This window comes from Myotis daubentonii, chromosome 10, assembly GCF_963259705.1.
Source record: "Myotis daubentonii chromosome 10, mMyoDau2.1, whole genome shotgun sequence".
Taxonomy (NCBI): Eukaryota; Metazoa; Chordata; class Mammalia; order Chiroptera; family Vespertilionidae; genus Myotis; species Myotis daubentonii.
In genome coordinates this window covers 67,226,977-67,251,987 of record NC_081849.1, presented here as the reverse complement: position 1 = coordinate 67,251,987, position 25,011 = coordinate 67,226,977, and the positions used below count along the sequence as shown (strand labels likewise).

Below are 25,011 nucleotides of genomic sequence, written 5' to 3'. Positions count from 1 at the left end.
TGGTATCGTCTGCCTGGGGCCGGTAAAGCAGGGTCCCCCATGGAGAAACCACACAGAAAGCCAGCCCGGCGCTCGGGCACGCACTCACCCTGTGTTGTCAAAGTAGAGCCTCAGCGCAGCCCACACCGACACACAGATGGTTGGGGACCCTGCAAGAGCAACAAAGGGGCCCTTGGTAACAGGAACGCCAACAGGCCGTGTCCCCCTCAGACTTGGGGCTCCCTGTGGCTATCATCCCCACTCAGACTTGGGGTTCTGACCCACAGGCATGGCTCCCTCTCAGACCTGGAGTTTGGGGACCCTAACTGTCCCTTATACCAAGAGGTCCATGTCTCCCCCAGACCATGGGCTAGCTCGCCTTACAGAGTATGTCCTCTCAGAGGTGGCTTTCTGGGGGCAGGAAGAGAGGAAAGAGTGCAAGCAGCAGGTGTGTGGCATTGGGGCAAGGAGGGAGGGGACAGGGAAGTTCCTCCTCTGGTCTGACGCTCCCCCACGGGGCCCTGAAGACATGCCTGGCCCCGAGGCCACAGCCAGACCTACCCCAGCCAACCATGGTGTACCAGTAGAAGTATCTCCTCTCGGGGAAGAAGGTCTCCACCAGCAGGGTGAAGAGGTACAGGCCCTCGATGAACAGCCAGAAGTAGTTGGACACGACGCAGTAGTGGAAGAAAACCATTATGGCCTTGCACTCCACCTGCCGAGGGGGCCAGAGAGGGAGGGAGACATGAGCCCGCATCCCCTGCCCCGCCGAGCCCTGAGAACCAGCCCCGGGAGCGGGGAGAATTCCGAGGGCCCTTCAGCTCTGGCCTGCTCCGGTTCACACCCCATGGGTCGGAAACACTCAATATTCCTGGCTGCGAAAAGTTCAAAATTGCCCATGATTCAGAGTCGAAGCTACCCACGGAGACAACACTGCCCGTCAGCAAAGGACGGGGTGGGGGTGAGCATTGAGCCCCCTCCCCAGGCTCATTCTCCCCATCTTCCTGCCCCTTCCCAGGTCCCACAGGCTAGGTGAGTAGGCAGGTCCCTATGTGAGGCCCCTTCGTCAAATGAGGGCTTTAGACATCACAGGGGTAGAGGAGGTACCCCGGGCCCCCCAGAAATCTCACAGAGAACGCAGGCTCTAAGTGTGCCTCCAGGCCAAGGCCCTGTGCTCTCGGCAGATTTCGCCCTCCTGCCCCATCCAAACCCATCTTCTCTGCTGACCTGAGGTCTGAGGTCTGGGGAGGTGGTCTAGGAAGATGCCAGCCCACAGGCCTTGGGCTCCGTCATGGGCGGGCGGTAACCAGCCCAGGCCAGCCCTCGGTGAGCCTGTGTGCATCCTAGCCAAGTGGGACCCGGCCTTTCCACCTGACCTCCAACAGCTCTGCCGAGTGCACGCAGGTGCCGAGGGCCAGGCCATGGCCTCAGGCAGGGGAGTCCCTGGCTACCGGTGGCCTGGTGATCTCTCCTGGGTGTCCCTGTTTGCTGGGACTGTGTTAACCTGCGGGAAAGCCTGGACCTCGGACGCCCCGGATGTCCCTGGCTGGGCACTCACGGTGGAGATGAAGCAGTGGTTGCTGTCCTGCTCCTCATACAGGATCCAGTCCTTGATGAAGACAGAGATGGCCCTCAGCATGAAGGACGCGAACAGGTTCATGTGGATGAAGTTGCGGGTGCAATGCAGCTTCCTGCCCAGCGAGGGAGAGGCCTTGAGGTGGGTGACCCACAGCATGGCGGCGGCGGCGCACTCGGGGCTGCTATGGGCTCCCACCCTGACCACCCCGCCCTCCTGCTTTCTAAGTGGCAGGCCCCCATCACCCAGCCCATGACCCTCTGTGTAGACCAGGAAGGCACAAGCGAGGCAAGTAGGCCTCCTCCCTGGACAGGCCAGCTGCCCTCTCTGGGGTCAGGTTTCCCATCCCTTATCCTGGGAGTGGGGGAAGCCCCGCCCACCAGCGCCAGGGCTGCCGTCCAGGGGGCGTGGCGAGGGCTCTGAGCTGGAGTGGGCACGCTCACTGGATCAGTGCTGGAGATCTTACCGGAAGCGACACAAGATGACCATGGCAGTGGTGAGGGAGACGAGGGACGTGCTGTAGCCAACTGTGTACAGGGCCTTCACCGACATGTAGTAGTAATTCTGGGGCAGGGCACAGGAGGGTGGGGCTCCATGTAGGGTCTGCCGGCCCCAGCCCCGTCTCCCAGTCTCCCCCCTCTGGGCCCTCCTCTTGCTGATCTCACCTCCTCCCCGCTCAGTGCCTCTACCTCTGAGACCTCCCCAAGCCCCCATCCCCCACTGAGTGGCTTCCTCCCCTCTGTAGTGTGTCTGCTCTCATCAGATGCTCCATAAATGCTTGTTGAGCACAGGAGCTCTGAGCAATCCAGTCACCCCTTAGCCTGGACAAGGGTCCAGGAGGCCCCCTACCGGGCCCAGCAATGACCCTCCTGCTGCTGGGCCACAGGAAGGCTGGGTGTCCCAGAGGAGTAGCCGGGGAGGTGGGGGCACATGGTGAGCGCTGCAGGAGCTCAGGCAGCAAACCAGCAAACCCGCTGCTTCTGGGTCCAGAATGAGTGAATGAGAGTCCTACCCTCCGAGCATTCGGACACGGTGGGTGCTCACACATGCTGCCTGGGGACCTGAGATACCTATTGTCCCACCAGGAGTCACAGCCGCTGCTGAGAACACCCTTCCACCCGCCTCCTCAGCCCCACCCCCACTGCCTCTGGGCGCCGGGGGGGCACACACTCACCTGGTCCCCAGACTCAGATTCATTATATTCATCAAACCCACAAGCATCTAAATAATGAGGGAAGGTCTCCGACCAGCCGTCCTTCGTGCAGTTCCGGCTCACCACCCTCATGCCTGCAGCGGAAGGAGAACACAGGCACAGAGATGATCTAAGAGGCCCTGAAATTCTTATTTGAAAGTCACTCCATACTTGGGGTTCCTGGGGAGCATGGCCACTCAGGTTCCTGAAATCCTCCACTGTCTGCTGGGGAATAGTGACTGTTGATGACCTCAGGCTGGGCCTTTACAAAGGGCATGGGGGTCGGGGGAGGTGCAAGCTGCTCTCTTAACAAGGGGAGAGGGGACTGGCCCAGCGGGAAGACTGGCCTCCACGTGCCTGGGATTCTGAGTCCTGTGACCCAGGGCAGCAGGGCGTCCGCAGGCCCAGGGAGAGAATCGCTTCCGCTCACAACTCCAGGACAACTGCTCCTGCTCCAGCAAACCCAGCTCAGCTGCTACTGGCAGGCTCCTCCCAAACCCCCGTGACCACCTCTTCAGAGTCCGGGTGTCCATGGGACCGTGGCCTTGGCCACGTTCCTCCCCTGCCTGGGCCTCATCGCCTCTCCACTTTGCCCACGTCAGGGTGGTGGGAAGAAGAAAGGGAAGTTGCTTCAAAATAACAATGTTTTAAAAAGTGTCCTGGAGGTATACGCTCTTTCCTTCCTCTTATTCTCCTTCTTTACGTTTCCTTTTAATAACACAATGTGGGCCCAGACAGCATAAGCCTCTCTGTTCCAAACTCTGCCATGAACTGGCCACTCCACTGTTGTACTGCCCTCCACACGGTCAGCACCGCAGTGACAGTCCCAGTGACTGCACCGGCTCTCTCCCCCAACCCCCCCAGCGATTCCACGGAGCACAGGACCTCGGGGCCCGGCTTCTCCAAGTGGGCGCCTCCCCAGACCAGCCCATCAGCATCACCTGGGAGACTGCCTGGACGTGCACCTTCTCAGGCCCCACCCAGGCCCACGGGATGAGTGACTCTGGGCGGGGGCCAGGAATCTGGGTTTCCACCAGCCCCCTGGGGGGTCGCGGCCACCGTGAAAGTGTGAGAACCACCATTCTACACAGGGGAGTTCCCAGCTGTCAGGGGCCACCTAATCCAGGAGGTTTTTATTTGGAGCCCACGATGGGGCTTCGAGAGATCTGTGTTCCCCTAACATTGTAGGCACGGCGTTCTGTCTGGGCACTTGAGGACAAATTTCCACGGAGAAGACCCACAGCTTATCAGAGAAGGAAAAGGACCTGCCAGAAGCCACACAGCCACAGAGGCAGAGCCAGGCCTGCTAGAGGGGTCCCCCTGCTCACAGGTCAGCAGACGCCCCTCCTCTAGCCAGCAGGTGGTTGATCCCAACGTACCTGAGAGGTCCAAGGACTTAATGTCTTCAAAACCAAGCTCTCCTGCAAAAACAGAGACACGGGCCTGAGTCAGAACACCTGGCCATCAGCTTGCCAGGGCTGCCCACGGCAGGCCCCCCACACGGGAAGGCCAAGCTCCCCTGGTCTGGAGAACGCGGGGTGGGGTCTCAGCCAGGAGGCAGCCCAGCACTGCACCCACACCTTCCTGACACACTGCACATCCCTTCGGCAATCCATTGGCTTTGTATTTCTACTCTCTAATGATGCTGATGACTCAGTTCTCCTCCCTGGACCACAGGAAGTGGAAATGGGACATTGTCAGGACGGTGAGAGGGCCTCCCCCAGAGTGGGAGAGGAAGGAAAAGGGATGGTTGGGCCTTTTCAAGGACAAGGCAAGGAACAACCACACAAGTCCTGGGCTTGGTCTCCCTCCTCTTTGGCGCTCACCCCTCTAAACCGCTCTCATCAAAGGGAACCCAGAATTTCAAAGACTTTATCCTCAGACCTTTTTCTCTTCCTCTCCTGACTCTTTCTTCCCACCTCCACCCATGCTGACGCCCCTACTAGCAATGAGTCTCCATTTCCCCTCTACTTCTCTAAATCCTGTTCCCAAGGTCCAGCTGACATGCCACCTCCTCCAGGAAGTCTCCCTGCACTTTTACATTGTTCTGCCCGCATGCGGCATCCTTAGGTCTTTTTTGTTCTGGAGCTTGCTGTACATTCCAACTCTGCAGCCACTGGGGATGTCAGTATCTGTGTGGGCTCGCGCATACATTCAGGCCTGCACATATGCGTGTGGTGGGCTTGTTAACCCCTCCATGAGTGAGTCTCGTCCTCCCAAACAAGCCCATGAGCACCCTGAGGCCAAGGGCTGCATCTTCCATCTTCCTGTGTCTCCCCCCAACCCCCCCCCCCGCCCCCAACCCACCTCCAGGATGGCCAAGGGGGAAAGAAGGGGGGAGGGGAGAACCTGGTCCCTGATAAGCCTCTCATTCCACCCCCACCCGTTCCCAGCAGTTAGAGCTGGGCTCCAGCTGGATGGACAGATGGATAGATTATCAAGCTGGGTGGACAGATGGACAGATGAGCAGCAGTCTGTCCTCTCCAGGGTTCCTCTTACCAATGGTTTCTGTCTCCCAGACTGAAAGAGAGAAAGGGAGAGAACACAGAGGTGAGCAAGGGCTGAAGTGGGGTCTGCTCTCACTGGGCCCCAATTCCTCCCCCTCCTCTTCCCCACCTCACCCCCAAACACTGGAGCGAGGGTCTGCTGGGGCCCAGAGCCATGAGGACTACCAGCTGGGGCCGGCCAGACACTGGAGACATCTACCTCTCCCTCGGGAACAGGACACAGTTAGAGAAATGAGCAGAGGCGCCTGAGAACAGAGCGTTCTCCTGTCGCTCCACAGCCTGCAGAGCAGCAACCACCCCGATGAGAACGCCAGGGGCAGCCCTGGGAACCCAGAGCTAACCCAGAGCTAACATCCTGGGAACCCAGAGCTAACCCAGAGCTAACATGAGAAATGCCGTTGCAACTTTCCAAGTGCTTGTAGCAAGTCTCACTAATTCAGCTGTGCGAATGGAGATGCTAAAGGGTCTGCCTTAATGAGCTATTATGAGTCAGGTGTAAATAACACACTCATGGTGCAACTGCCAGGGGGAGGGCTGGCGTCTGAAGGAAAGTTTATCTCAAGAAGATCTTATTTTGTTGCTGATTCCTTTTGCCTTATTTTCATTGTTGGAAAGAAGCAGTCTTGCCATGGTGCCGGACCCAGAGGAGATGTTCAGTAAACTTTAAGTAAATGAATGGATGACAGGAGTCCATGAACAGAGGATGGGATTAACCTGGCTTCTATAGGAAGGGATTAGAGATTGGGCAGCATCGCGGGGCTGCCACACGCCTGACATCCCACCACTCACACTGCACTCACTTCCCTCCTCTGTCTCGGCTTCCAAAGTTCACTTCCTGTCCCATTCTAGACAGCACGTGGTCACGCCCAGGCCCGAGGTGTCAGGATGGGAGAGTTTGTCTGCCACCCTCTTTCTGGGCTGGCAGGAGGTCTGAAGGTAGGGGGTGTGGCTAACAGGCCCCAGAAGGGGAAGCGGGGGAAGGGAGAGGCAAGGTGGGGGGCACTGCAGCTACATCCTGCCTTCTCTGGTCGTAGGATGGAACCCTGAGACACAGGCCTGGCACCCCAACATGCTGCCACAGTCTCCTGCAGGCACCTGCCATCCTGGCAGAGTCAAGGTTGGCAGGATTCCAGGAAAATCAGAATTTGCTTCTATCTCAGGCAGGACAGGGGCTGGGCCGGCAGGACTCTGTAGTGGCCTGGGGTCTGGGAACTCCCTACTTCTAGGACCTCGACCGAAGTCTCAAGTGAAGGAGGAAGCGAGGCCCAGGCCGCAAGTGACCTGTGCATGACCACACCCGTAACTCAGACCCTCTTACCCACGAGGCCCCTGCCCAGGGCTCAGTGGTCAGCACCGGCCCGCATCTTTCTCAGTGAACCACCTGCCTGGAGCCCCACCCCCAACAGTGCTCTCAGCTCACCCCTGACACCCACAGGGGTGCGGTGGAGGGCCAGGGCCTGGCTCTAGGCTCTTCTCCGGGTCACAGTGATCTGGCCAAACACCAACCTTCTTTGGGAGCCCACAAGGCCTCAAGGGAAGGCGGAAACAATCTCACACCCAAAGGAGAGATGCCATCTCAGACAGCTACCCACAGAGATGTGGTCACCACCGCCTGGGGCCTGCAGATAGCCCGCTGCCTTCTCCCAGCCCCGCCTCCCTATATCCTGAGTCACAAAGCCCATCACTGGTCTCCCACATCGGCTGGGGCCCCTGAGTAACTCCAGGGCACTGCAGTAGCCCCCCCACACACACCTCAACAGACACGCCCCAGGCTGAGCTCCTTATGACACTGCACCCACCCAGCCTCTCCTCGCGCAGGGAGGCAGCCATCAGACACCGGTCACCCAAGCCAGCCTCTGCATGTCACACAGCTCCCGTGTGCCCAGCGTCCTCTCCCAGGCAGCCCAGGGGCTCCTGGGGACAGGACCCCAGCTCCTCCTCTCCTGAGCCCGCATCGCTGCCCAAGGTCAGGGAGGACCAAGAACACACTCTGCTTAATGCGCACGAGTGCGCCTGCCTGACGGTGAGGCCGGCCCTGTGCCTGGATCTGAGTGGTGTGCGAGTGTGGACGCCAGCAAGTGTGGCCGTGGGGGAGCGTCCTGTGTCCACTGCCTGAGGGTGTCTCCCTGTGTGTCTGTGTCTCCCTGGGCCCTTCAGGGTCTCCAGATGAGTGGTGACGGCAATAACATCCGTTAACAATTACCACTGAGTATTAAAACGTGCCCAGCCCTGCACTAAGTGACTCCCCCGTGTATCACTCGAGTCCCCAGTGACCCACCACATTCTTATTTGACAGACTAGGGGACACAGGGGTGAGGGCCTTGCCCAAGGCCTGCAGCAGGGGTGAGTGATGGGAGGCCGTGCGTGAAAGCCCAGCTGTGCCCCACCCGTGATGTCACACCCCCCACGTGGACCGGGCAGCCGCGCCCGAGGGAAGCCTGTGTGTCCCTGTGTAGAGGTGGTGTGTGGTCCCATCCCCGCGTCCCTGGGAACAGCTATCAGCCTGTAGGGAGGTCTGGGGCCCCTGTGGGGAGCGGGCGGGGCTGAGTGTGGCCTGAAGAGGTGCGGGCGAAACCCACCTTGGTCTGGATCGAAGATCTGGAAGAACTTGGGGCAGCTGACCAGGACAATCTCGCCCACGCGGGCGGGCTTCCAGCATGTGATGTTGTCCCACATCCCAGGGCAGCCTGTGGGGAAGAGAGCATGTGAGCCAGGCCCTGGCAGCGGGCACCTCAGTGGGCTGGTTCCCTCAGCTCCCTGGACGGCCCCTAGGTCCAGCATCATGGGTGTGGGGGGAGGCGATGGGATGGGAGTCCACCAGGAAAGGACGGGGGGGGGGGGCACCCTGTGGACTTTGTTTACTCGGGGCAGGGGGCGGGTACAGAGGAAGTGCCCGTAATGACCATGACCGATCAGGACAGAGAGACGGAGGAGGAGGGGGGAAGTGACAGCAGAGCATGGAGAGTCGGGAGAGGGTCCGCATGCTGCAGAGGGGTCCATACACACTGGTGCAGAGAGGGCCTCTCTGCCAGGTAAGGTACAGCCAGTGGAACTGACCTCCCACCCCCCACCTCCCCCACCTCTCACCCCCACCCCCCCCCTTCACCCCTCCACCTTTCACCCTCTCCACCCCCCACTCCCAACCCCCGGGTCTGCTGAGAAGAGTAATGAGTTCACACTCATTACCCAGCAGAGCGCCAAGCTCACTCCTCGCACGCCCCCTACTGTTATCATCAATAACTTCACGTCAATTAGGTGTCCCTGGAATCATTCCCTGGAGAGAGGCCTGCAAGGGGAGAAGGCCAGCGGAGGGCCGACAGGTCACAGAGGCAGCCTGGGCAGAGAGGGGCCTGGGCCAGCCTCATGAGCTGTTGGGTGCTGTGTGGGCCAGAAGTGGTCTGTCTCTCAGAACTGACACCTGGCTATTTTGGAATTCATCCCCCATCACAGTAACGTATAGCATCCTACTCCTGGAATGACCAAGTCTGGGAGCTGGAAACACCATCGAAAGCTCAGAGGGCCCTGGCTGGTGTGGCTCAGTTGGTTGGGCATTGTCTCAGGCACCAGAGGGTCACCAGTTTGATTCCCAGTCAGGGCATACGCCCGGGTTGCAGGGTTTCTGGCTCAATCTCTGGTAGGGAACATACAGGAGGCAGCTGATCGACGTTTCATGCTCACATGATGTTTCTCTCTCTCTCTCCCTCTCCCTTCCTCTCTCTCTAAAATCAATAAAAGCATATTTTTTTAAAAAAGAAAATAAGAAAGAAAGAAAGCTCTGAGGACCACAAACCAAGATGGCAAGGTCACTGCGAGGAACCGTGTCCCAGGTCTCACAGCAGCAGGCCAGTCATTGATGGTTCCCACCGCCCACCCCAGCAGGGCTCCAGCCGCACACGCCTGGTTGTGACATCCGGTACTTGAAAGGGGACCCAGCAGCTCAGTGTGGGCTGCAGGGCCCCTGCTGGCCGGGAACCGTCACGGAGTATGGTCACGTCGAACGTCCAGCCCATGTCCCAGGTGCCCCGTTAACAGATGTTCCCTTATCGTGGAACAGCGGGCCCTGGCACAGCCAGCTGCCACTGCCAGCTGGCGTTCCTGAGGCCCTGGGGCACTTCAGATGGAGGCGAGCAGTCACAAGGACGGCGGGGCGGTGAGGGGCACAGGGCTCGGGTGAGGACGGCACAGGAAGAAGGGGCTCACAGGGTGGGGGTCCCAGGCCTGGAGGCAGCGCAGGCGATCATTCTCTTAGCTATTTTCTGAGCTCCTGCCATGTGCCAGGGCTACAGACGTGGAGAAAACATTTGGGAAGTTTGCATCTGAGGACCGAGAGTGGGAAAGGGCAGGTGTCCCTCAGCTCTACACGTCAGCCACGAGACTGGAGTTCTGTCTACTGCAGCCCAGGGCTCACTGCACGACTCTGGTAAGTCTCTACCCCTCCACCCTGACTCAGTTTCCCTGTGTGCACACTGAGGGCTGGGTGTCTCTGAGGGTACTCCCAACTCTGAGCGGCTAGAGCTCCAATCAGGATCAGAGATTTCACTCGAGATCTGCCAGTGCCCAGAAGCTGGGGCGCCTCTCTGGCCCCACAGCCAGGACAAGTGTCTCCCAAGGCACATCTGCCAAGATTTCCAACAGGCAGTGAGATGAAGGTCTGGAGTGCAGGGGGGAAATCGGAAATGGAGGAAGAAGAGGGGGTGGTCAGCACAGGGATGCTCGGTGGGGCCACGGACCTGGCTGATCTGTCTCATGAGAAGGCCTAGATTTGAGAAGAAGAAGAGAGAAGAGCGCCTGGCCCCAACAAAAGAGGGCATGCCAACAGCAGAAGAGCAGCTGGCAGAGAAGACTGAGGAGGGGAGGCCAGAGGCAGGAGGAAACCAGGAGAGGTTAGTGACAGCAGCCAGGAACGCGTGCTTCCAGGCGGTGACGGGCCAGTGCATCAGCCACTGCTGAGAGGCTGAGAACATTCCCTCCTCTCCTCGCCCCTGCAGAGCAGGTCGGGAATTGGAACTGCTCTGAGCCCTGGAGGACGCTCCACGGGGACACCCCACCTCCCTATTCCTCTCCTGCTGTAGCCCAACTCTACACTGTGCCCTCCTGGCCCTGCCTCTTTCCCTCCCCCTCAAGCCTCTATGGAACTTGGTCAGAGGAATTCAGGCGGGAAGTGGCGGGGGCGGGGGGGGGGGCGGGGGGGAGATGCCTGCGTGGTGGGAGAGGTCCCATCTCCCGGGCTGCTCCCGCTAAGCCACCCACACAAAGCAGCAAGGAGGGGCAGCGCCCGGTGACAACAGCGGGAGGAAAGACCACTCGGGCAGGCTGAACAGAGAGGACGCGGGAGCCATTAGCCTCAATTGGAACAGAATGAGGCGCTCATCTCGGGTTGTCATGGTGACGATCCTGTCCAGTTCCACAGTGTGTTCAAAGCCGCGAGAGCAGAAGCACCGCAGGGACTCAGACAAGGCACAGCCGTCCCTTTGAGAAGCCGCCGGGGATGCATGCGTAGACTAAGCCCCCGTTTTAGCATCCAGTTCGAGGGTAAAGCATGATGTCCATTTACTGAGAGTTATTTTTCCCCTCGAGCTCAGCGGCTCTCAAAATGTGGACCCCAGACCAGGAACTCCACTGGGAACTCACCAGAAATGCAGATGCCCAGGCCCCTCCAGACCCACTGAGTCAGAAACTCTGGTGCTAGGCCTAGCCATATGTGTTTTAACAAGTGTTCCAGAAGATTCTGACGCAGGCTCAAGTCAGATTTGGGGAGCGAGGGGTCCCTGCAGACCCCATTTCTCCCCCATGCTGGGCGCCTGTTTAGTCTCACAGCAGCTGGGAGGTGCAGGCAAGAGGCTGATTCTGCTCCCAGGATGGGAGCCTGGGCCCAGCCCTGTAGTGGTTCCCTCTTCCAGGCCTCTCCTCTTCTGGTGGGGGCGGGGGGGGAGTGGCTGGGACCAGGCACTGTGCACCCTGGACTGGCCTCAGGGGCCGAGTCAGAAGAGCAATGAGAGGCTTTCGTCTTCTGTACAAGTTTCCTTCCTCTGCCCCTGCCAGGGCCGCTGCAGGCGTCCCTCTTCCATCTCCTCCAGAGTCTGGGGACCCCCGAGGACCCACCTGACCGGCCCTGCTGAAATGCAGGCCAGGCCTCCAGGGTGACGGAAGCCTGCAACCCTGCAAAGGGGAGGCTCTGGCCGGACTCACACAGGACAGCCAGGCTGCCTGGGCGGAGCAGAGAGCAAACAGGCCCGCCCAGCAGGCAGGGCCTGTGACCTGCGTGGGTCTGGGACCCTCAGGAGTGGAGAGTCAGGTTCCCACGCCCAGGGCCCTTTTTCCTTCTCTCTGGCATAGGGCACTGCAGCACAAAGGGCACCCCTGGCCCGGGCCGCAGACCTGGGGCCTGTCCCCGAGCTGGCTCGGGCCCTCGGTGTAACTTGGCCAGGGACTGCCACCACTGGCCTCAGCCTCTCTGCGTGTCACGTGACAGAGCTGGACTCCGTGTTGTCTTGAGTCCCACTTAGCATTCAGAGGTTTGGAATGAGGGACAAAAGCACTAAACACAACTCTTCAATAACAGTCCCAATAAACATCTTGAGAACATGCCGAGGCTGACGCAGACAGAAGCGCCGGGCAGAGGGCTTGTTGTCGCCCTCCACCACCTTGCCGACGCATCCTCCTCCTTCACCTGCCTGCTCAGCTCCCGCGCCTCCCCCAGCATGACCCTGTCCCTCAGCTTCCCTCTGGAGGCCACAATGCACATTACCACCTGGTGTTCTCTGGGGGGCGGAGGTCCTGGGAGGGACAAGGATTTAAGAGGTGCAGGGGCCTCCGCGTCCTCATCTAAAAGACAGGGGTAATAGGAGAGCCTACCCGCCAGGTCGCTGCAGTGGGAGGAAAAGCACTAGTACAGTGCCTGGCACATGGAAAACCTATGTAAGTATTGGCGATTGATAAGGTTCGTCCCACCTGCTCGTTTTCGTAGTGGAGCTTCTGAGGCACAGAGCTCTTGCTGCCGTGGTGCCCCCACCGAGGATGTTCTCCCCACTCACTCGCCCTCAGCTCTCACATCAAGGGCCTACTGGTCCCTAGGGCCCAACTAGGGGGCTCTCAGACCAGCTTCTCGCCAGCGTCACCCCGGAGCCTTTAAAGTCACGGTGACTGTGAGGGACTGCGGTTCTGGTTTGGACTGTAGCGTGAGCACATTCTTCTAAAAGCTCCTGGAGATTCTGATGTGCAGCCAGGTTTGAGAACCACGGACCTAGTATAAATACCATCTTGTCCATGAACCCTCCCAGAATTCCTCTCTTCCTCTCCTGAGCACACCCGGGGTGCAGCCTCTCCCAGCACTGGCCTGCCCCCTCCTGGGTGGGTGTCCATCCTCACCTCTGTCTCACGCTCACGTCGCCCCTGTGGGCTAGCCTGCTTGTCCTCCCCCAGCTGGGGCTCCACAAACATCTGTGCAATAGCCCCGCCTCCCACCTCTACCCTTTCCTCCTGGATGCTTCTTATGCCCCACCCCACATGCCCCTGACACCCGTGATGCAGGAACGGCGCCCGGGGCTAGGAGGCAGGACACCTGGGCTCCAGGTCCACCTCATGGCCCCATTTCCCATCTCCTAGACCAGAGCCTTGGACCAGATACCAGTTTGGTCTCCTGCAACTGGGCACCTGTTTGGGGCCCCTGCCTCAGTTTCCCTGGCTGGTGAGGCCTAGAATCCACTTCCAGCCTCAGTTAGGGCTGAGCCAGAGCTCGGCTGGAGGGCAAACGAGTCCAGCATGGCCGGAGCAGCTCTATTAGCAGTTAATGTTCACTGTCTGGCCAGGGAGCTTGGCCTGGAGGGACCGTTCCACATAACTGGGCTGCAGATTAATCGAGTATTTAAGCAGATGGTGCTCAGAAGAGCTCCCTATAAGCAGAGAGGATCCAGAGGGAGAGGTGGATCCTTCTCATCTGGGCAGAGAGCCCCACCCTCCAGCGACGGAGGTGTAAGTGAGGCTGGCCGGGCCTCCAGGGATGCCCCCACCCCCAAGTCCCTGGCTTCCCACACAGACCCTCTCTCTGGTTGCTGGGGGTCAGGAAGTCCAGGGTGCCTTTTCCCTGTGGGCCTCAGTGTCCTCTCTGCACAGCGAGGGAGTTAGGAGGAAGGGGCCACACAGGACGCCTGGTTCTCAGCCAGGGCCACGCCACTGCCTGGAACATTTGGAAATGCTATGAGGCATTCCGGGTTGTCACTGGGATCAGGGGAGCCATGGCATCTGATGGGGAAACAGCGGCTGCTAACTGTCCTCAGTGCGTGGCCGCTCCCCAGAGGAGGCAGCACCCCGCCCCAGGCTAAGAGCAGCTCAGGGAGGAGTACTGCCCAGACAGGCCGAGGTGGGTTAGCGCTGCTGCCTGTCTCTGGCTTCTGGTGGAGTGAGCAGAGGAGGGGGAAAGGGCCCCACATCTCCTGCTTGGGGCTGCCCACCTGCTCTCCAGCTCGGGCACCTGCAGCAGCTGTGTCCCTGCTGCTGCCAGGCCCAGGCCGCCTGCTAACGAGCTCTCTGACAGCCAGACCCAGCTCTAGCCCCCCTGGTATCTAAGGTAGCCACACCCAGCCACTCAGAACAGCCCTCCCACAGGGAGGCATCCAGGGCAGGCTGTCCCCAACGAGGGCAACCCAGTGTCGCTGCCCAGGGCACATCCAGGACTCCACCGCCCCACAGGGCTCTCTGAAGGACCCAGAGACCCGTCCCCTCCACCTTTCTTCCCAGGTGGCCGCAGGCTGGGGCACCAGTTTTAATGGCTATGGACGTGCGGGGATACCATGTCCTCCGCGCCAGCCTACTCACCATGGGAGGAGGCGTTCAAGCCCATCAGCTCGTTGGCCTTTCGGATCTTCTCCAGGCACAGGACCTGCTCCTGCTTGAACATGCAGTCGGAGTGCATGGCGGCCATCTGCAGGGAACAGGAGGGATGGTGGGAGGGAGCAGCAAGGCTCACTATAAGCCCTGGGGCTGGGGGGGGAGGGGCAGAAGCAGGATGAGGATAATGACAGAAACTTCAGGGCCAGCAGGGACCCTGACATCCACTCTGTCACAGACACCATGAGGTTCTTCTTTACCAACTCAAAGTGTGGCCTTGGGTAGATCCTACCCTCACCGGGGGCCTCAGTTTCCAAGTCTTATAAAAACAGCAGCAAACACATATATAGCACTTTATGACCTTCTGCACTGTTCTGTCATATACTATATGTGTATACATATATATCCAGAGGACTACAAGGTAGGTAGTATTTTTGGCATTTTTCATCTTACACATGTGAAACTTAAGCCCAGAGATGTTAAGTAACTTGCTCAAAGCCACACAGCATAGTAGACTATACAGCCAGGATTCGGCCCCAGACAGTGTAGCCCCAGAAGCCACAAGGCTACTGCTACACTTTAGGGGAGCGAGCAGGGGCTGGGGGAGAGGAGGGGCTGATCGCTCATTGTCTCTCTCCTCTGGGGGCTGGGGAAGGAGGTGCAGGCGAGGGAGCAGTGGCAGCATTCAGTGGGCCTATGAACCACTCCCATTTACTCTTGTCCCATTTTACAGAAGAGGAAACTGAGGCTCAGAGAAGTTAAGAAAACTCTTGCCCAAGGTCCCACAGCTGGTTAGTGGCAGATGCTGGATTCAAGTGCAGGAGCAAGTAACTTCAAAGCCCTGGCATTGCTGTCGCCACTAACTCAAAATTCGGGGGCAGGAGCAGTTCTGTAGGGGGATGTCGGGAGATGGAGGCAGGCACATCCAGGACTCCCATGCTCGGTCTAGCCCCTTCTGTTCACAGAGGTGCAGACGGCTTCCAGGGCGGGGGACAGGCTGTCTGTGGCCACACGGTGAGGCAGGGCAGAGGCAGGGCTCGGATCCAGATCTCGGAGACAGCGAGAGCCCCTGCTGGTGTGAAGTCCCCTCTCGGGGCGGGGGCCAGGGCCTGGAACCCTCCCCACCACCCTCGCTCTGGGAGAGACATGAGCAGAGAGTAGGCTCCTGAGCTCTGACCTGGCAGACTGGTGAGCAGGGGCCTGGGGTCAAAGAGCCTCCTGCAGCCTGGCCAGGGCCCTGCAGGGCACAGGATGCACAGCGCTGAGACTGCCCATGTCAGCGTCGCGATACATTCCTAAACTGTGTAAGGATTTCTGGCCAAGTCAGTTGAAGGCCTTGAGGATGGGACACCCTTTCTAATTCACAAAAGTGCTAGATAGTCCGGTGGGGGTGCCAGCAGAGATACCAGCTGAGGGCAGGCCAAAGACAGGGTTCTCTGGGGTGGGGGCTCAGGTGAGCTGGGGGCTCCAGCTGGTGGGGGGAGGGGGGACAGGGTATGGACCTGGGGCCTTACCAGAGGCAGCAGCAGGAGAGCAGCCAGGGAGGCCCATACGATGCTGGCCATGGCGCTTCTCAGTCACAAGGAGGCTCAGGCCGGCACCGCTCACCTCCCACTCAGAGCAGCCGCTGGTCAGCCCCAAGGTGCCTAGGGTTTGAGAGAGAGGAAAGGCATGAGTCCTGCGGGACAGCCTGCTCTCCCCCTGATGCCTCCCCTTCCCGCGGCAAGGCTCTCAGCCTCCACAGGGAACCCCTCATGCCTTCGTCCATGCTGTTCTTCATTCTCTGTCCCACAACCACCTGCTGAGCACCCACATCTGCTAGGCACAGAGGACACGGTGGGAGCACACCGGGCAGGCCCCCAGTGGACCACTGGGGTGGTGTGGGTGGCCTTCTCCTCTGCGGCAGGCGGTTGCCTCCCCCATCTCCCTCCACGACGACAGCTTTAGCTGTCACGCGTGTGCCCGCCTGTCCCTGTTGCTCAGGTGAGGGCATGTGAAAGTTCCCACTATGGAAGGGGCGGCAGTGACATGTGCCACATGTCCTTACAGCATCACACGCTGTCCTGCTCCTACGCTCTTCCCAATGCCGGACCCACCCGCTCTGACAGGGCAGCCAGGATGACCCCTGAGCGGTGGGGCAACACTCCGGGAGGAACCAGGATGACTGAGGGAGCTCGTGGAGCGGGGCCACCCCAGCTCCAGGCTGCTACGTGAGAAAGGAGCGCACCTCTAACTTGCTCACTCACGGAAGGCCGCTTGGGTCCAGCTGCCGAGCTGGTCCCCTAACCCCACAGCCTCCTGCACTGGCCTCCACCCGCTGGGCCTCCAGGCCAGAGCCCTCAGCTCTGACACGCACAACAAAGTGGCTGCCCAGGGAGCTGGGCCTCCGCGCTGAGGGGCGCGGGGTCCTCCAGGACTGCGGCCGGCAGTGTGTGGGGAGTCTGGTGGAGAGGCTGGCGAGGCCCGCACAGTCGCAGGGGGTGAGTCTGGTCGCCTCGAAAACTGATCGTTAGCACATAGTCCCATCCACCCAGGAGCCCCGCACCTGGAAGTCTCTCCTGGAGAAACCTTTGCACTTGAACAGAAATTGGCACGGTGAGGTTACTCACCGCAGCACCATTTACAACAGCATCCACACAAAGCATGGGCCACAAGGCCTCCGCCCACCCTGCAGGCGCTGTTCACAGGCCCGGCACAGCCATACAATGCAATACGACTCGGTCATTTAAAACGTATGTTTATTACTATTCAATTACATAGTGATGGAGGACCCGTGTCAGGGTCACCCCTAGCCCACAGGTGCCTGGTTCGGGAGGCCCATGGGCACTACATTCGGACCACTAGCCTTGCACTCCCCCACCAGCGGGCAGAGCTGCCGTTACCCTAGGGCCATTGTGCCCAAGCTCTCTGCCCATCCATGCCTCCCTCCCTCTCTCTCTGCCCCTCCAAGCTGCCCTCAGCCCCTCCAAGCTAAATTGGGGGACAAACAAGCACCCAAAGCAGTGAAAGAAAAAGAGCCACAGGCAGGCTCCATGAAAGGGGCCCGTCTTAGCCCCCTGCTGCTCTGCCTGCTTAGGGCCCACTCAGAGATGCTGAAGGCGGCCTCTGTACCCCCCAAGAGATGCTCTGAGAAGCCCAGTGGCCATGGGGATGCTGGCCCAGCCTCTGCCCTGTGGTTCAGGAAAAGCTACCCGGGCTGGGCAGTCCCTGCCCAGCACTCTGGGTGCCAGCTGTGTACAGGGCTCTCCCATCCCTGCTGTCACAGGCTGCCTCTGGATGACCTGGCACGAGCAGTCCCCGGAGGCTTGGTCACCTCCACTATCCCTGGGGAGCTCCAGGCCCTGTCCGACATGCCTGGCGGGACCATGGGAATGCCTGGCCCACCCTCAGCAGATGCAGGAGGCCGGCTCTCCCCACCAGCAGGGGGCTCCGAGGAGAACCACAGGCAGTGGTCTCTGAGATGTGGAGCTGACTCTCAGGCACCTAGGCCAAAGGATGGTGAGGTGCAAAGTCAGGAAGGCCTCCACCCAAGACAAGGCCTCCAGTACCTCTGCCAGTCCCTCTGGCCCGGAGGCCAGCAGCCGGGGCCAACTCTGGTCCCAAGATGCACTCTAACCTATTAGCCCTGTGCTCAACTTGGGCTGCCCCCCACCCGCAACCACTGAGGTGTGTTTAAAATACCCCTGCCCAACTGAGCGGGTGCTCTAGGGCCAGGACGGGCCTCGGGGTTGATTAAAGCTCTCCAGGTGACTCACTCTCACGTAGAGCAGAACCACGAACCTGTTTAACCTCCATCAGCACCAAGACTGCTACCCTCGAAAGGACAGTGGCTTCTTTGGCTCTGGTTGTTCTACAGGCAAGCAGGTGGCAGCCGGCAAGCAAGGGGTTAGTCTATTGAAGACTGGCTGATGCCCGATTCTCTCTCTCTCTCTCTCTCTCTCTCTCTCTCTCTCTCTCTCTCTCTCTCTCTCACACACACACACACACACACACACACACACACAGACACAGACACAGGTCCACAGAGAAGATCATAAAGACATTTATCCCCAGGGCACCCACTTGAAAGCATCAATACAAAATACAAACAGCCCTGTGTGGAATACACAAAGGAGGAGAGGAGGAGATGCCTTCAGGGGCTGACAGACCACCACACACACACACTCACACACACATACACACACTCCTTCCCAGCAATGCAGAAGCACGCTCACCCAACCGAGAACAAAGATGCGTGCAGATGCAGTCACACCGGTATGTTTATCAGCCTAGTGACACATATCATAACGCACTTACACACGCTCACTGCGCAAAGGCACTCAGCGAGGTAGAGGCAATGAGATCTGTCTGGATTCTGATGCAGGAGGGACACACGCAGACATACGCACTCCAGGCCTGCGCGCGTGCACACATGTATGTTCACGCGGGGAGGCGGACAGGCAGGTGCTCACCCCGCTCCCGGCAGAGCAGCCCCGCGGCCACCACTGCAGTGGGCTGAACACACGCTGGAGACCCACTACCCCCCAGTGCCCTGCTTTGTCACCGGGCTGCCCAAGCCCAGGGACACAGGGTGGACGGGTGGGATCCGCTCAACACGAGCCGCCTGTGGAACTAGGCCTGGCCAGGTTCCCGATCCCACTATTGTCCTCTCTCTCTTTCTTTTATTGAGATGTAATTGATACGGAACATTATATTAGCTTCAGGCATCCAACATAATGATTCAATGGCTATATATTGCAAGTGATGGCCACATAAGTCTGGTAAACATCCATCACCTAGTTATACAATTTTCTCCTTGTGATGCCAACATTCATGACTTATTCCCTTAGCCCACCGTTGTCCTCACGTATCCACCCTCCCCCACTACATCCACCCCTGCCCAACCGGATGTGGACACACCAGCAAGACAGACCCCGGAAGCTCCCAAGCCCGGGCCTTCCCACTCCCCCACCTCCACTGGGGACCTCAAGGGTCACCTCCTGCAGCCTCCCCCCGCCCCCAGCACCCTTGCTGGACAGCTCTCCGAGTTTACAATATTAGACCACCTGCCCCAAACCTGGTACTCCCCTGGGCCATGCGAATGGCTCTTCTGCCCTATAGATGCAACCCTGGGTCTGCCTGCCACAGCCCTGCCAGCGGCTGCCCCTCCTCGTCCTGGCTGCCTCCCTCCTCTGACTCTCCCCAGCTGCCAGCGACCCCCTCACAGGGCAGGGCCCGGCTACTGCAGCCTGGGGTGGGACTCTCCCCTCCTTCAGGGTGGACCTGGGCCGTTTGGCCCAGCCACACCAGTGGTCAGGATGACCTGGTCACCGACCTTCCCAGGCTCACCCTTGGGTCCAGGCTCTGCTGGGGCAATTTAGCACCTGATGTGAGGACAAGAAACCCTATCTCCTGACGTTTACTGTGGTGGACTTAGGGACCAGCCACTTAGCTCTTCTGCGCTTCAATTTGATTATCTGTAAAATGGGAATAATAGTAATATCTACCTCATAGATACTGCTGTGAGACACCAACAAATTTATACAGTATTAGCCTGGCTCCCAGTAAGAACTACACATATGTTAACTAATATTATTCCCTTACTACTTGTGTTCAGGGTTTTGCACTCTCTTGCTGACACCTCTATCCCCCCACAGCCCCGTGTAACATTCAAAATGGAAATAGCAGGCCAGCTGCACCTTTCTTTACTAATGACTAACATTTATTAAACATTCAGTATGTGTCAGGCACGCTTCCAAGCAATAAATACGCATTAACGCATTTCACCTAGCCAAACCTGTGAAGTAGTTACTAGCATTATCCTCACTCACACGATAGCTGGGGTCACTGAGGCACAGAGAGGCTATGCAACTTCCCTAAGGTCACACAGCAAATATGTGGTAGAGCTGGGAAGTGAACCCAAGCCACCTGGCTCCAAAGGTTGTGCACTCCATCCCTTTGCTCCTGCCAGCCTCTGCTACTGCTGAAAGATCAGCTCAAAACCCACTGATACCCCATGAGTGACCCTTCTCATGCCCTTGGGGATTGGTCAGGCCTTCTGCTGTCCCCTGCCCATACTTCTCTCCTTAGGAAGCTGCAACTATAAGCACAGCATTTCAGACCTCAAATGGACTTTAAAAGCCACCTCCCAGTGGTACTGAGTTTCCTGTGGGGAAACAGACTAGAGAGGGGCGACACTCCCCAAAGTCACCCAGTGCAGAGCGTGGCCCTGGCCTGGCAGGAACAGGTGTGTGACAGATATCTGGGCTGGAAGGGAGTCCGCTTCCCCATCTAGATTCGGGAAGGCCTGCCCTCCTCAGGCCCCATCAGCACAGCCTGGATGGGGAACTGACAAGAGCAGCCGAGTCCTCAGATGAGCCACTTTGCCAGACACACGCAAAAACAGCGTCATCAGTCAGCACACCAGGCCAGTGGTGACTCACCGGGTTCCCCACTTTCCTCAGAGACCCTCCAGCCACCCCCACTGCCCCAACCCCTGCAGCACTCTTTCTACAGCACCGCAGCTGCAGAGGGCTCAGCTCCTGGGATGGGACACTCCCCGCTCTCCAGCGGCTGGTCCAGGTCTCTGGGGAGAAGCTCTAATATCTTTCCAGTGTGTCTTTCCAGGCATTCTTTAGCCTCCTGGGCGCCCCCATAGTGGGAGAGCAGCACCTCACCCTCCCCTTCCAGGGGGGCACACAGGTTTCCCTGTAGTCGCCGTCCTGGTGGAGGCGGGCACAAACTGGGCACGGGGTGAATGGGAAAGGAGGCTCCGGTGAAGCCCAGTGATGATGCCGATTTGTTTTCAGTCCCGAATGTGGTCTCCAGGGGTCCTCAGCGTGGGAGATGCATCACATGGACAAAGCGGAGGCCTGTCTGGGGTGGGGTGCTCAGGCCAAGTGGGGAGCCTCTCCGGGCACTGACCCACGAAACAGAGGGGCCCTCTGAGCTCCAGGCTGAGTGGAGGGTGGCATCCCAGTCCCCCCAGGGCAGCTCCAGACCTTAGCACTCAGCCCCTCCGTTCTTCAACCTCCGACACCACCTCTCCCTTCCAGCCCAGGTCTTGGCAGCCCCTCCGGCGGGTCAGATCCAGCCCGTCACCCAGTTTTGGACAGCCAGTGAGCCAAGCATGATGCTTACAGCTTTAAATGATCAGGAAAAAAATGAAAAGACTCCCATCTCACGACACATGAAAGCTATGAAATTCAAAATCTCAGTCCATAAATAAGTGCATCAAACACAGCGATGCCCATTTGTTTCCATATCATCTGTGGCTGTTTCTACGCTGCAGCCGCAGAACTGAGTGGCTGCGACAGTGTGTGGCCAGCGAAGCCTAAACTACGGACAATCGGCCCTTTGCAGAAAGCTCGCCAGCCCTTGTCCTCGTCTCATGCCACACGCACTTCCTGCATTCAGTTCCCGTGCACCTGGGCTTGCATTAGGAAGATTCTTGTGGCCTTCCTTGGGCAAACGTCGGGGTCCCAGGTACATCTAGATCTGAGGGTGTGTGCCCCAATGTCCATTTGTCTTTCTGCTGTCACATGTTCTGTCCCGGCTCTCTGGCCGGTGTCACGGGAAGCCTTTATGCTTCCCCGGCGGTGTGTCACCCCCTCTTTGTGTGTCACTGTGGGGGTGGCTGTCACCATGTGCCCGTGATGGCATGTGCCTGTGACGGCATCCAGGGCTCGGTACAAACACATCGCAGTTGATTTGCTGCCTGCGTGTTGCCTGGCAGCTGGACCACTAGGCCCAGCCGTTCAGACTCCGGACTCGGATTCCTCTGTTCAGACGTGGCCGAGGCTTCCAGGGCCTCTACCCTCCCAGAGTAGAAAATCCCCGAGGCAGCCCTGTCTGGGGCACCGGACTCCGGTTCACACGCCTCCCGGACGAGAAACCCACTGTCGTGCAGGTGTAGGCGTCATGCCGGGTGGCCTTCCTGGTACTGCACTGAGCCTTGGCTCTGCCCTCTGGCAGACAGCACCAGGTGTCTGTCCTCCCCTTAGCCACTGCCAGCCCTTAGTCAATGACCTGGAGACCTGAGGCCACATCCCCAGAAAGAAAGCCACCTTAGCGCCTGTCTTTCCTAGCCTCTTGGTTCCATATGCTGACTGTAAATACCCATTTTGTGTGTTTGCTTATTCAACATAAATTGAGAGAGCATCCCAACGTAGGGGCCTGGCCGAGAGGGTGGCCGCAGGAGAGAAAATGGGTTCTGAAGCTTCCTCCAATGTCAACCCCCTGCCTGTCTTTAGCCTGATTAGCCCTGAGAATGCAGAAAAGGGTCCTTCCAGAAACTCCCCACAGCCATGTCCCCTCATTGTGAACAGGGGGGCAGACTCCCGGGTCTTGTCCCAGACGCAGAACCGCGGGTGAATTGCCCATGGCGAGGGAGGAAGGGATGGGCCGCCTCCCTGGTCACCCCACACACACTTGTTGATGGATTGGTTGGCAGATCTGGCACAGGGCCTGTCTCTAATTTAAACGTTCAAATTGCGGCTTGTGTCCAGACTGGCACCTCTGCTTGCCCTCTCCAAGGTCAGTGGGGGTCAGGAGCCCGATTCATCTGTACCTGTGAGCTCTTCCAACACAACCCACCTGCACCCAGCACCCAACTCAGATTGGGGCCTCTTGGGAGAATATGGGTGCTGCTGCTACCCCCACCCCACCCCCCAGGCTCAAACAGTGTTTCATCCCCTTCTGAAGCCCACAACCACTCAAATGCCTCTAGCCTGCCCTTCAGGATGCTTCTCAGCCTGGTGCAATGGCAGCCTCAAGGCAGGCAGCTCTCCACAGATGTGTGTGGCCCCATCCTTCCCAAGTCCCCTTCACCAGCCCCCCACCACACAGGGCTGCTCACAGGAAAAGCCAAATGCGTGCCTGGTTTTTTGTTTTTGCGTGCGTGGGTTTATTTAGAGGGGGGCTTGGTGGGACACTGTGAGGCTGGGGGAGGTGGAGAAAGGGGAACTGACGCACTTGCATGAAAAGCATGCACATGGCCTGGAGCATTAGCGGGGAGTCTCCCCCCACCCCTCGTACCCCCCTCCAGCACCTTCCAAAGGAGGCCTGAGCTCCTTCCAGGGGCCAGGCTCCACTCCCCAGCTCCATGTGAAATAGAATCAGCTTCTGCTGGGCTCCCTTCTGAGCATCTAGCTCCATCCATTGGAGCCCTGGCCCCTTCTGATGCCCCAACTCACAGGATGAGGCCCCCTCCTCCCACCCCTGCCGCAGGACCTGTGCCTTTAAGGCAGCAGGCAGGGGTCTCGGTCAGGCCCACTTCAGCCGGGCAGGCAGGTGCCCTTCTCCCACAGGCCCTGATGGCGTTTCCCGGTGGGACCACCAAACCCATCCTGACCCAGCCCCTCCACGCTGCGGGAAACCGAGAGACAACAATCCCAAATGTGTCCCCAAGCGGGGCATTCTATTCTGGCCCCTATCCCACCTCCTACCGAGCACATCGCACATGCTTGCTCAGCCCTCAAACCTCCTGAGACCTGCGGCATCCAGCCCCTGGGGGCCCTCAGCGTCACCTCCCCAATTCACGCAGCGCGTCCTTGTGCCTTGGGAGTAGAGAGGCAGGTCCTTACGGTCCTTGTAGGTCTCTCTGGCCGCAGTGCGTTCCCAACCCGAGGTCCTCTCTTCTGGCACCGGAAGGGGAAGGGTCTCGAGGTAGCTAGGTCAACCCCACCCGCTAAGGGCTGTAGGGACCCGTCGCCCCAAGAGGTGGGGGTGTCAGACTGTCGCGCAGGAAGGCAGCAGCGATGGGAGGGGGCTTCATTTTAGATTCGGAGGCTGGCCCCGCGCTGCCCTGGAGGAGGGGGTCCGCAGTCCCCAGGGGCGAGGATTCTGGGGTCTGGGAGGGTGGACAGGGTGTGGAGGAACAGGGGCAGCGGGGCGGGCCTTACCTGCTCCCGGCGGGGCCTTCGGGGATGCGGGCTGCTGCGGGTCGGCCCGGGGCAGACTCCGCGGGGAGGCGCGCAGAGGCGAGTCCGCGCCCGCGCCGCGCGGGGATGGGGAGCGTGTGCGCCGAGGAGTGCGCGCGGATCGCGGGTGTCCGCGTGTGTGCCTCAGCCGGCCGCCCGGGGCCGTGGGTGCCTGCCCGGCGGCGTGTGCGTGTGCGTGCGTGGGGACCGCACTCGCCTACAGCCGCCGCTGTCACCGCCGGAGCGCGGTGGCCCACGCCGTCCCTCTCCCGCCGCGCGCCGCTCGCCGCTCAGCCCGGTCTGCTCTTCGGGAGAGGCGCCGCCTCCGCCAAGCTGCGGGCTGGAGGGAGGCGACAGACCACCACCTCCCCCACCACCTCCCCCACCCCCACCCCCACCCCCACGCGCTCCGCAGGCTGGGCTGGGGTGCAGGCCAATGGGCGCCCGGGGGAGGGCTTAGGCCGGGAGCGGTGGTACGTGGGGAGCGGGACCCCGCCCGCCGCGTTCGCCCAGGCAGACACCAGCGAGAGCTGACAGCTGCACGGCGGACCCGGGAGGACAGGGTGCGGGGGACCACTCCCCCTTGGTCGCCGGCTTCCGAGTGGTGCCTTCCCCAGGACTCACCGCCCTCCTTTTTATCCTCCCCAAGGTATCCAGAGCGTGAAAGCCCTGTTCTGTCTCCCTCCCACAGCCTCACGATTCCGTGTCTGCTCCTCCTCCTCCATGAAGCCTCCCTAACCCGGCAAGTCCTGACTCTCCTGGGTCGGTGTCCCCGCAGCCCCGGCCTGAAAAGGTCAGCTGGCTTTGGGGAGCCTGCCTGGATGTCATCAAATGTGATCTCCTGGGGAATGCCTCTGTGTTCAGGGAAGTGGTAGGGGCAAACAGGGGGGGGGGTGATCTCCTGGGGAATGCCTCTGTGTTCAGGGAAGTGGTAGGGGCACACGGGGGGGGGGGGGGGCGGTGATCTCCTGGGGAATGCCTCTGTGTTCAGGGAAGTGGTTGGGGCACACAGGGGGGCCTCCGGCAGCTTAA

At 59.7% G+C, this 25,011-nt stretch overlaps 1 protein-coding gene across 4 annotated transcripts in view; it reads right to left on the bottom strand.

Moving 5' to 3' along the window:
• ADCYAP1R1 (ADCYAP receptor type I) overlaps nucleotides 1-24,332 on the bottom strand; it is a 41,398-nt gene extending 17,066 nt beyond the window's left edge. For 2 of the 4 annotated variants that reach the window (XM_059712690.1, XM_059712692.1), the window contains exons 1-11: nucleotides 23,962-24,331; nucleotides 15,595-15,726; nucleotides 14,069-14,174; nucleotides 7,834-7,941; nucleotides 5,247-5,267; nucleotides 4,127-4,168; nucleotides 2,730-2,842; nucleotides 2,022-2,119; nucleotides 1,538-1,670; nucleotides 541-694; nucleotides 89-149 (exon numbers count right to left, since the gene is read on the bottom strand). In XM_059712690.1, coding sequence (XP_059568673.1) covers nucleotides 89-149; nucleotides 541-694; nucleotides 1,538-1,670; nucleotides 2,022-2,119; nucleotides 2,730-2,842; nucleotides 4,127-4,168; nucleotides 5,247-5,267; nucleotides 7,834-7,941; nucleotides 14,069-14,174; nucleotides 15,595-15,645 — 887 coding nt within the window. In that variant the 5' untranslated portion in view covers nucleotides 15,646-15,726; nucleotides 23,962-24,331. Of the gene's footprint in view, nucleotides 1-88; nucleotides 150-540; nucleotides 695-1,537; nucleotides 1,671-2,021; nucleotides 2,120-2,729; nucleotides 2,843-4,126; nucleotides 4,169-5,246; nucleotides 5,268-7,833; nucleotides 7,942-14,068; nucleotides 14,175-15,594; nucleotides 15,727-23,961 lie in introns of all 4 variants that reach the window. The other 2 variants (XM_059712691.1, XM_059712693.1) reach the window with 2 other exon arrangements.
• Nucleotides 24,333-25,011: the final 679 nt, after the last annotated feature.